Below are 10,942 nucleotides of genomic sequence, written 5' to 3' on the forward strand. Positions count from 1 at the left end.
AAAGTAAGTCATGAAAATCATTGTTCTTCATACCTTATGGGATGCTGCCTAGTTCTAGTGAAATAAGAGGTTAGAAAGCATTTTGTAAATTATAACATTTGTACACTTGTGGATTATTTATTTGAAGTTTATAGGAGTCCCTAATGCTTAGGACTAGTAAAAGGCTAAATGAAGTACTAGGATCTAGTCTATGCCCATATCACTATGCATTTATCTGTCTATCATTTTTGTCTATCTACCAACTATATGTCTACTCACTTATTATTTTTTTAATTTATTGATATCTTTTTAAAACATGAAGTATTTCAAATATGTAGAAATATTTTAAATGCAGAAAAATATAAAAATAAAAATGCTCAATTACACAGCATCAATAATTAATAAATCTTAAAATTTTGCATATTTGCTTCAGATATTTTTTTTAAATGAAGATTCCACAGGTTTAATGGAATTTGTGTTTTGATCCTTTCTGAGTTCCATTCTCTCCTTACCTCCCCAGAGGCAACCACTATCATGAAATTGTGTGTATCTTGTTGGCAGGCTATGCTACAGTAACAAACCCCCAAATCTCAGTGATTTCATGAAAACTTTATTTTTCATATGCAAAGATCTTACTCTATCTTGTAACTATACCATCAAACCATGTGACTTCCAGGTTGATGGGACAGGGTAAGAGATAGAGGAGACGTACTGGCTTTTAATTACTTCAGTCTGCAAGTGACACACATTACTTCCACTCACAGTCCATTGGCCAGAAGTACTCTTATGGCCTTACTACAAGGGTGTATGGGAAATGCAGAGAAGCATGTGGATAACTGGTGAGCACTATGACTCTGCCATACTCTCCACCCATGTTTTGATACTTGTATTATTTTTTGATATATATATATATATATATACATATATATATATTCATAAGCAATATATTCTATATGATATGTTTTTATATTTTATAACATTTTATATAAATGATATCAAGTTATATACTCTCTTTCTCCAATTTGCTTTTCCTCTCTGGATTATTTATATTGATCCATACAGGTCTTTTATTTTAAATGCTATATAATAATATTACATCATATAATTATATCATGATTTATTTATCCTGTGCCCTACTGATGAACATTTTAGTTTGTTTCTATTTGTCTAGGTTATATAACTGAATGTGACATGGAAAGACCACAGGATATGTGCATCTTCAAATAACTATACTAATTTATACCATACCAGCAGTATATGCTAGTTCTTCCACTTTGTTCTTTATACGTTTCCCTGCTCTACAAAGAAGTAGAACCCGTTTAGCAGCCCTAGTTGAGGAAGACCCTGGGGATATGGTGCTGGCCTGAGGAAGTCCAGGCCCAGTGTCAGGGTGACTATTGACTACCTACAGTGACTGACCTCCTCCACTTTCTTGTCTCACAGGTGCCTTCCAGTTGAGCTTAGTGAAGGCAGATGTACCCACAGTAACCCCTCAGGAGGTCACACTTGTTGCACTGGTGAGCAGTCTGCTCATGGTGTTTACCCTGGCCTTCCTGGGGCTCTTCTTCCTCTACTGCAAGCAGTTCTTCAACAGAAATTGCCAGCGTGGTAAGGGTAGCTGCTTCACATATTACATGAATCAGGAACAAGGTTCTAACTAGCAGAAGAGAGGAATTTCTTGGGGTTGAGAGTTAATGGACATTCCCTACAGTGCTGAAATATCTAGGGTGGCAATAGAATGCACAGGACTTCAGAGATGATTGAGGCTGACCCTATGAGTTTATAGGACCTGGTTCATTAAGGTGTGGTGATTCATAAAGGGCTACAACATTATGGGAAAACCCTTGGGAAAGGCATCTGAAGTCCTAGTCCAATCTACCTCTAAATCACTGTGTAACTTTAGACAAGTCATCTAGCTTCTTTGGGCCTCTTTCTCCTTAATCTTTAAAATGAGAGATGGAGTTGATTTCTAAGTTCTTTTCCAATTAGTTATATCTACTAATAGGTATAGATTCTGGAGTATGTCAGGAAAGGAGGAAAGCTGGCTGGAATGAGACATGACTATAATAAAAGTGGGTGAGTTCTCAGACAGTGGTTATCAGTATAGTAGTATACCAAATGTGGGTAACTGAGAGCCCAATGTCCAGAGGAATTGGCAAACTTAGACATTTTTCCTCAGACAATAATAATAACCAGAGGTCTGGCCCAGCCCATAGGAGATGGCCATGTGAAATTTTAGATGGAAGGTCATATTTAAAATCAGGAGTAACATCATGATCTATTTTCAGCACAAGTCCAGCCATTAGCCAAGAATATGAGACAAGAATTCCAGGTCACCGAGGGCAGATATAGGGGAGGTGGGATGGTAGTTAGCCAAGACCAGAGAAGGGTTTAGATCTTTAGTCAAGAGTACTGAAGTTCAGTGCAGCTTCAGTGCCATCAAGGGAGCTGAGAGCTAGACAGAAGCACCAAAATAGGAACCCAGGCTAGTAACTGGAGTTGATTTAGTAAGGAAAGAGGAGGATACATTCTACTAGATACACAGGTGCTAAGGACTCCTCCTCAGCCCACTGGATATTGGGCCCAAAGCAACACAACTTTTTTCAACCTCTCTGTGTGGAAAGATTCTGCTTCTATAGGCCTACCTTGGTCACTTTGGATCTAGGGTCTGCCAGATGATCTTCAAAAAGCCTAGAAGATATGTTTGGCTCTCCCTCTTACTTAAGTGGAGGTGAATCTAAGATTCCAGGGGATGCAGGGCACAAGGGCAACACTGTTATCCCTTTATGACCCTTCTCAAACTCTAATTCTCTCTCCTCTACTCTCTGGTGTCTCCTGGAACACTGTGGCTGAGGGTGGATCATCCTGTCTCTGACTTTGGAGGCCAGTTTCTCAGATAAGAGCTGTTGCCCAGTCCCTGGGCATGGGCATGAAACATGGGAAATGAAGCATTTGGGCCCCAGGGCCCGGAAAGAAGAAGATGAGGCAACATCTGAGAGCTGCCTGTCTCCCTCCTCCTGCCTCAGGAGAAGAGAAATGGGTAACGCTTCTCTGCCCCTCCTCTGTCCTCAAGATAATAATGCAGTACCCTTTTCTGGGGATACGAGGGCAAGCAACTCCCTCAGGGTCTCCACAGGGGAAATAAGATTAGACATTTTCTCATTTATCAGGAGGTGTTTATCAGGAGTCACTGACTTACATGCATACTAGGGTTGTATAAGGGAGATTAATATGTGAATTGGATCCAATATAAGATTCATTAGAGAGGAGTAGAGACGGTGGCAAACTGAATAGTTCATCCCCTGTCTAAAGAGGAATCTACTACTCAGCTTCAGCTGTTTGTTACCATGTAGGAATATTTAATGTTTCAAGATCTTCTGAATTTTCAAGAGAAGCCAAAACTCTGGATTTTTATATGAAATAGTTTTAAGTTATGACAATGAGTTATAATTAAAAACTACCACAACCACAATGCAGGGGTCAAACAAACATACACCCCATAGGCGCTCAGTTTGTAACCTGATGTTGAATCAGACTTATGCATGAAACGTGTTTTAATTTTCTATCACTGCCAGAACAAATTATGGCAAATTTAATGGCTTAAAACAGCACCCATTTATTATTTCACCATTGCCATAGATCAGAAGCTTTGTAAGCTTGGCTGGATCTTGACTCAGAGTCTCACTAGGCTAAAATCAAGGTGTTGCCAAGGCTGCATTCCTTTCTGGAAGATCAAGAGGTGAATCAATTTCCTTGATCATTCAGAAAGGTGGAATAATTCAGTTCCTTGCAGTTATAACGTTGAGGTTCCATTTCCTTGCTGACTGTCTGCTGAGGACCATTCCAAGTTTCTAGACACCACCCACTCTTTGACTTATGACCCATTCCATTTTCAAAACTAGCAATGGTGGTCAAGTACTTTTCCTTTCACATATCTGATACTCTCTCTGACTCTTCTGCCTCCATCTTCCCCTTTTAAGGACACATGTGATTACATTGGGCCCACCTGGGTAATCCAGGATAATCTACCTATTTTAAGGTCCATAATCTTAATTCCACCTGCAAAGTGCCTTTTGCCATATAGCACAACATATACACAGGCATAACACCAGGGAATAAAGATCATGTCTGGTGTGGGGGTTGTTAAAATCCTGCTTCCCACAAAGGATTTCTCTTTCTCTGGAGAAATTGACAATTTTCCCTGATCCACCACCAGGTAGCCTCAATCTGATACCCCAATGTAAATATGTTTCTCAACTGTGTCACCTCAGCCTGGTGCTAGGTGCTCTGGCCCCCAGGGATGGGAGGGGGAGCACTAGTTCCCAGATCTTTCCTGATTTTGTGCTCAGGACCAGGTGCCCCGCTGAGAGGAGCCCCTATCTTTGGGTGACACAGTGACTTTCTGCTTCAAGTTTCAGGAGGTTCGCTGCAGTATGAGGCTGACGAGGCAGCGGAGGAGGAATCTCTCTTCCCCATGCCACCTGGCCAGGAGACCAGTCCTGAGTTCCCACTGAGTGAAAGCATCTTTGAGACCCAGGCACTTAACTCCATCCTGGATGACAACTGCAGCTCGGCTCGTGGCCTCCCCACACAGGAGTCTTTTACCTTGGCCTCCTGTGCCTCAGAGAGCCACTCCCACTGGGTTCACACTCCCATCGAATGCACAGAGCTGGACCTGCGAAAGTTTTCCAGCTCTGCTTCCCATGCTAGAGCTGAGACCTTGAGGCGGAACACAGCTGAAAGCTCTGGAGACAGACTGGAGCTCACTGTACCCTTTGAAGTACCCAGCCTTTCACTCTACTGAGGTGAGCTGGAAAGGTAGGGTAGAAAGACCAGAAATTGGGGACCACCCCCAAAAGGAATTATCCCTTGGAGTACTGTTGTTCAGTAGGGCTAGTGTCAGAGGAACAGCAAGCTAGGAACACTGGTGGATGGAGGGACAACTGTGATAATGTTAATCTTTTGAGCCAGTCAGTCATACATCATATATCTGGGCCTACAGTTGTCAAGAAACTGGCCAGGTTGACATGACACCAGTTTTTCTATCCTGACCTTTTGCAATCTCTCTCAGGGCCCCACTGTCTAATAGTTATATTCAGTTATCTCCCATCATGTACTCAAGCACCAAGGTACAGTGAGAAAATATACAAACCTTGGCATCTGGAAGCCTTATATTTCAAATCTACCTCCATTCCTTAATATCTTTGTGAAGCTTGTGTAAATCCCTTCACCTCTCTGAGTCTCAGGTCCCTAATCTGTGAAAAGTAGGAAATACTATTCACCTTATATTGTGAGAGTTGAATGAGAAATGCATGTGCAAGTGCCTTTTACAGTTTCTAATGCATGAGAGGTGTTTAAACCATGTTAGTTTGTCTTTGCCCCCAGTCACAATTTATATTGGGTTGGCCAAAAAGTTTGTTCGGGTTTTTCCATAACGTCTTATGGAAAAACCCAAATGAACTTTTTGGCTAACCCAATACATCCTTACATATACAACTACACTCGTCTGGTCTTCATAACATACCTTTGTGGTAAGCAGGTTAGGGTTTGTTAGCTTCACTTTATAGAGGCAGGAACTGAGACACAGAGAGGGCAAGTGATTTGCTTAAAGTCACAGAGCATTTCAGTGGCAGAACTGGTTTAGAGTCCAGGTTTTGGAGCTCCAAGTAAGTAACAAGGGGCAGTATGAAGCATGAGGGTGGATTCCTATTTTTCAGCTAACCAATTACTTTCACCACCCATTTTCATATTTCTCCAGCTATGATACTGTCCCGGTCCCCCAATGACTCCCCCTCCCTACATCTTACCTAAGAAAATATAAACAATATGTAGGTGAAAGCCAAGACTCCTGTTAAACCAGTCAGCCTAGATACCTTCAAGGTCATCTAGGCCAACCTCCCTTCCAACTCCTCCAATCCATGCTTGAGTCCCTTTTATAATATCCCCAAGAAGTGTTTGTGTCATCCTTGCTCGCATACTTACAGTATCAGAGAGCTCACTACTGCCCAACATGTATTGCAGCTATGACTGGTGGATTTGAGCTCAATGTAAAGAAAAACTTTCTGTCTTCTTATAGTAACCACCCTTGGGTCCTGCTCTGCTCCTCGGGCCACACAGACCTCATCTGCTTCCTGTGTCTTGTGATAGCCCTGAAGAAGTCTAAAGATAGCATCTCCTCTCTTGAAAGTACCACTTTGAGTTCCTTTAAAGTATGGGGGGTTTAAAACTGAACCCAGTTTCATGAGGAATTGTCTCACCAACATAGAGTAGGGTAGAACTGTCATCATGTCCACCCCACACAAGTGATGTTTTTTCTGCTATTATACCCTAACCACTGGCCTAAACCACTTTTTGAGGGATGGGAAGAGGAAGGAGCTAGTGAGATTGCCCCATAGGTTTCTAACTTGCTCTGCTCCCTCCCTAGGTCTCTAGGGCTCCTGGCAGCCCAGTCGTTCTCCCTGGACTCTCCTGCCTTGTTCCTATACCACGACAGCAGCAGGGGCATAGGATGTGGTATCCACAACAGCCTGTACTCTACAGACGGGGCACATCCTATCCCATCCCACCAAAGGATTGATTCTTCATCATTTTCCCAAGACTGACCAGCAGCATTTTTTGCTTTCCTATCCTAGATAGCCTGGAGAGCCAGATTCCCCAGTCATGGGACTACCAGACATGTTCCTAGCTCAGCTTGATTATAGAGAGGAGGGGAGGGGATGGCAATGAATGGGGTAGAGTTTTACTGCCTGCATCTTTGGTCAGGTGAACCTGAAGGAGGAGCCTCTCAGTACCCTATTGATACATCTACCTAGCACTTTAGGGACAAAATCAAACTCTTCCCCCTTTCACTCCTCTGCACTGCCCCCCCCCAGTACACACACACACACCTACACACATGTTAGGGGAGGCCTGAAACCTTGATTCCCCACACATCTCTTAGACTTCTGTGGCTGTGGCAATCATGGAGCTAACCCCTTTGCCCCCTGGGGTCTTCCTCTCCACATATAGGTTTCTTACCTTCTTTAGTGGGAATCCAGCTAAGCATCTTTTTGACTTTTAAAATGGTAAAAGTTCCTTTTATCTTTTTTTTTTTTTTTTTGTGGTACGTGGGCCTCTCACTGTTGTGGCCTCTCCCGCTGCGGAGCACAGGCTCCGGACGCGCAGGCTCAGCGGCCATGGCTCAGGGGCCCAGCGGCCCCGCGGCATGTGGCACCTTCCCAGACCGGGGCACGAACCCGTGTCCCCTGCATCGGCAGGCGGACTCTCAACCACTGCGCCACCAGGGAAGCCCTCCTTTTATCTTATGTCTCTTCTTTTCTTGCCTCTTTTGTCCCTTCCTGGTACCTTGTCTTCTTAAGCCCAAGGCTGAGCCTCTAGATCCCCAGGGCCAAACTCAGAGCTCAGAACTTTCATCTTTGAGGTGGCCATGAAATCCCTGAGATCTGGGGGGGGACACTTAGGAGCTAAGGTTTTCAATGAAGCCTGACCTAGGGCTGCTCAGGGACCATTGGTGCTTTCTTGATTTAGAGAAAACCAGTCAATTGCTGAGCCCTCACCACCAGTTTCACATGCTTCTCAGAATAAAGTGGAACTTCTCTCTCCATGGCTGATGCCACAGGGCAGATGAGAACATGAAGGCTCAGAGTGGACACCATGGATTGTTTTTAAGTCTCCCTTATGTCCATAATGGGCTACTTGGGCTGATACCCTCTCCCTCACTGTGGGTCAGATTTTGAAAGAAAAATTGCCCAGATGAGTAGAGCAACTATCTCCTTTGTTTGGGAGCAACCTATATACTTCAGAATGTTGGATGTGACTTAATTTGTGAAAACCAAGACTGTATCTTAGAGTGGAAATGCTGGAATTTACTATGTGTATGTGCTACATTTTACAGTTTGCAGTGTGCATTCACAGCAATCATCTCATTGGATCTTCATACACACCCTGAGGTGGGCAGGGCAAGGTTTACCATCCCCAGGTTGCAGATGATGAAACTGAGGCTCAGAAATGGAAGGTGACTGCACTTAGTAATTTATGAGGTAATTATCAAGGCTAGGGTCCTCTCCAATATCTTGAAATCTTCATTTTCTAGAAGACAGTGTTTTAAAGTAGTAGCTTTTCTGGCATATCTGTTCCAGAAAACAACTCTTTTGGGAAGCAAAAGGGGTGGAGGGACAAATAAGGCCCTTATGCCTGAATGTGAATGAGGTAATATCCTTGCCTACAATACCAAACCTATTCTCTGCCCCTCCCATCAGCTCCCCTACTCCCACCCTGTAGCCAACCTGATGTATATTCTCTGCCAGATCTGACCCCAGTGGAAAGGTAAGAGACTTTCCATTCAGCACTGTCTCTCAAGAGATCAAAAAGTGAGAAGAGCTCCAAGGTCAGACAAAACTCTTTCTATCTGTCTATCTTACCTCCTTTTGCCACTGGGGGGTAAGAAAGAAGGTATAAAGGTTTGAGCCAGTAGGAGTATCCATCCTACTTGTGCTCCCTCCTATATTCCTCTGTTCAATTTAAGAGTCTCTGATCTTAGTTTGGGCAATGACTTAGACTTTAACTTTAGAGGTGGCAGGGGGGCAAATATCCCATCTTTAAAAGCCTCACCCAGGTAGATTGCAGATATTTAAGCAAATCTGTCAATTATAACACTTTAGTGTTTTACAGTCTAAAAAAAGTTCATTCATACATGCCTAATTTAAAGATGAGGAACCTGAGTCCTAGACAGTAGTAGTAACTTACCCAAAGCAATTCATATTTTGGAAAGGCAGCGTGCTCCACACTCCCACCCCCAGACTGAAGTGTGGATTCCATGGCTGAGAATAGAGCCAGGGAAGGACAGTTAAAGCAGAAACTGCTCTTGGTTATGGCAGAAGGACAGGCAGAGGTGTTGGAGGGCACTAGTAATTTCTATCCACTAGACACTGCCTAAATAACCTTTAAAATATCATTAAGGAACATAGGGAAGAGACAGGAGATTGAATAAGGCAATTCATCTCCACCACCAGAAAAAACAGCTGGCCCCATAGTCTAAGTGCTATGGAGTCAGCAGTGTAGTCTTCCACTGAAAAATAGCACATGACTTCATCCACGTCCAGGATGGAGAGAGTTTCTTTTTTTGTTGTTTGTTTGTTTGGGGTTTTTTTTGGGTTTTTTTTTTTTTTGGCTTTACTCTCCCCTATAGCTCTTACCTCCTATGGCCTACAAGGTTTCCCCTCCCTTCTTCCAGGTCCCTCTAGACTCACCATACTCCCTGGGTTAGCTGAAAGATCTTATGCATGTTTGAAGAGTGATGGTCCTCTGATGCAGCATAGGCCAGAGCAAATAATTTCCCTGTGGATCTCCTGGGTCTCACCCTTTATTTGAAGTGCTATAACTCTCCACCTCTGGCAGGGAGCCGGGCTGGAATTTGCCCTATCGGAACCTTATGGAAAATTTCTGAGCCAAGGTGACCTTCCCTCTGGGGCCTGATTTCCCCAAACTACCTCCCAGCAGTCCTCCAAAGATACCCTCCAATATACTTAGGAGTAGCTGAGTGGGGAGAGGAAGGGAGCCCCACTGCCACTTTCTACTAACATGTCAGTTGGATCCCAGATTTCCCACCACCCCTTCCCATTTGATTCTTTCCGAAGTTTGTTTTTGCTTTAAGTCCTACCTATACATCTCATGACCAGGAAGGAACAAGCAACTTGGAGGCTGTATTATTCTTTATTATCTGGCTATCTTTTTGAGGCCTGTACAACTAGTTCTGTCCCACAAGTACTTGGTGGTTAATTAAGTATATTAAATAGCCTGTGCACTTCATTAGGTCCTAGCCCTGGCAAATGAATTCTCTCTACCACAAAACCTCTGCTTTCAGGATTTTATTAAATGCATCTTTGGAGACAGTTCATCTACAAACATTGATTAAGGGCTTCTGGGACAACCCATTGGTCAGGGTGCTAAAAGCACTTGGGAAAAAGTAAACAGGCCCCATTTTACTGGACTGGGGATTAGAAACAATTGAATTACTAGCCTGCACCAAGCAGCCTGACTTAACACAGGTATTGGCAAATATGTGTGAACCAAGTGTTTAGGCCTTGACCTTTAGGTTCTGTGTTCTTTTCTTTCTGGGACAGTTTATTCTTATCTCACTGGCTCTAATTAGTCAGGTCTGCAGCTTCTGGTAGGGCAAGAACTAGTATCCAAACAGAAGATGATTCAGCTTGGGCAGGCCTTAGGTGTTCAAAGGTCACCATGTGCCTGGCAGTGGTTCAAGCCCAAGTCTAACACTGCTGCATCTATGGCAAAGGTAGTGATTTTGTCACAATCATAATGACAATAATATTATGATAAAATGTTACAGCCAGACTTATTCATTGTGCCTGCTCTAGACTTTATAATTTACAAAGCTCTTTTATGTTTATGGTCTCATTTCATCCTCACAAACCCCTGAATAAGGTGTTATTATATCCCTTTTGAAGAAAAGTAAAACAGCTCATATTAGATATGTGGCTTGTCAGGCCAGAGATCAGTCTGACCCAAGTCTCCTGATCCCCAGACCAGGGCTTTCTCCACTGTTTCCCCTTAACAACTGCTTTATGATGGTACAGTTACCATAGTGGCACTGAGGGCAACATTGCAGAAAAAAACAGCAACCATGTAGCAAAATTCCCCAATGGTATATCCATAAACACAATTACTGCAAAGCCCATTGTGAGCGCCATCCAAGACAAGAAACTTCCTGGCTAGAATACCCAGCCCAGAATAACTTCTTAGCAACGATATTTTCTGTAGCAATTAAGATAACAGCCTTGGTTGTTGGGGCTACCCCAGTGCACAGGTGTGCCAACCAGGAGCAAGGTCCTCATGGTATGAACATTGTGTGACCATCCCAAGTCATACCCAGCATCACCTTGGTTCTAACTTTCATTCTGAAGTTAAAAAATTGTAGTTAGCAATTGGACTAAGGAAATGTTTT

General features: G+C 43.3%; 1 protein-coding gene across 1 annotated transcript in view; it reads left to right on the top strand.

The window, feature by feature from the left end:
* The window catches only part of EDA2R (ectodysplasin A2 receptor), a gene marked incomplete at its 3' end in the record, with an annotated part of 115,690 nt that extends 110,907 nt beyond the window's left edge, over nt 1-4,783 (top strand). The window contains exons 5-6 of the mRNA XM_081222509.1: nt 1,423-1,587; nt 4,392-4,783. Coding sequence (XP_081078635.1) covers nt 1,423-1,587; nt 4,392-4,783 — 557 coding nt within the window. The remainder of the gene's footprint in view (nt 1-1,422; nt 1,588-4,391) is intronic.
* Nucleotides 4,784-10,942: the final 6,159 nt, after the last annotated feature.

The sequence above is a fragment of the Mesoplodon bidens genome, assembly GCF_964165515.1.
Source record: "Mesoplodon bidens genome assembly, chromosome: X".
NCBI lineage: Eukaryota > Metazoa > Chordata > Mammalia > Artiodactyla > Ziphiidae > Mesoplodon > Mesoplodon bidens.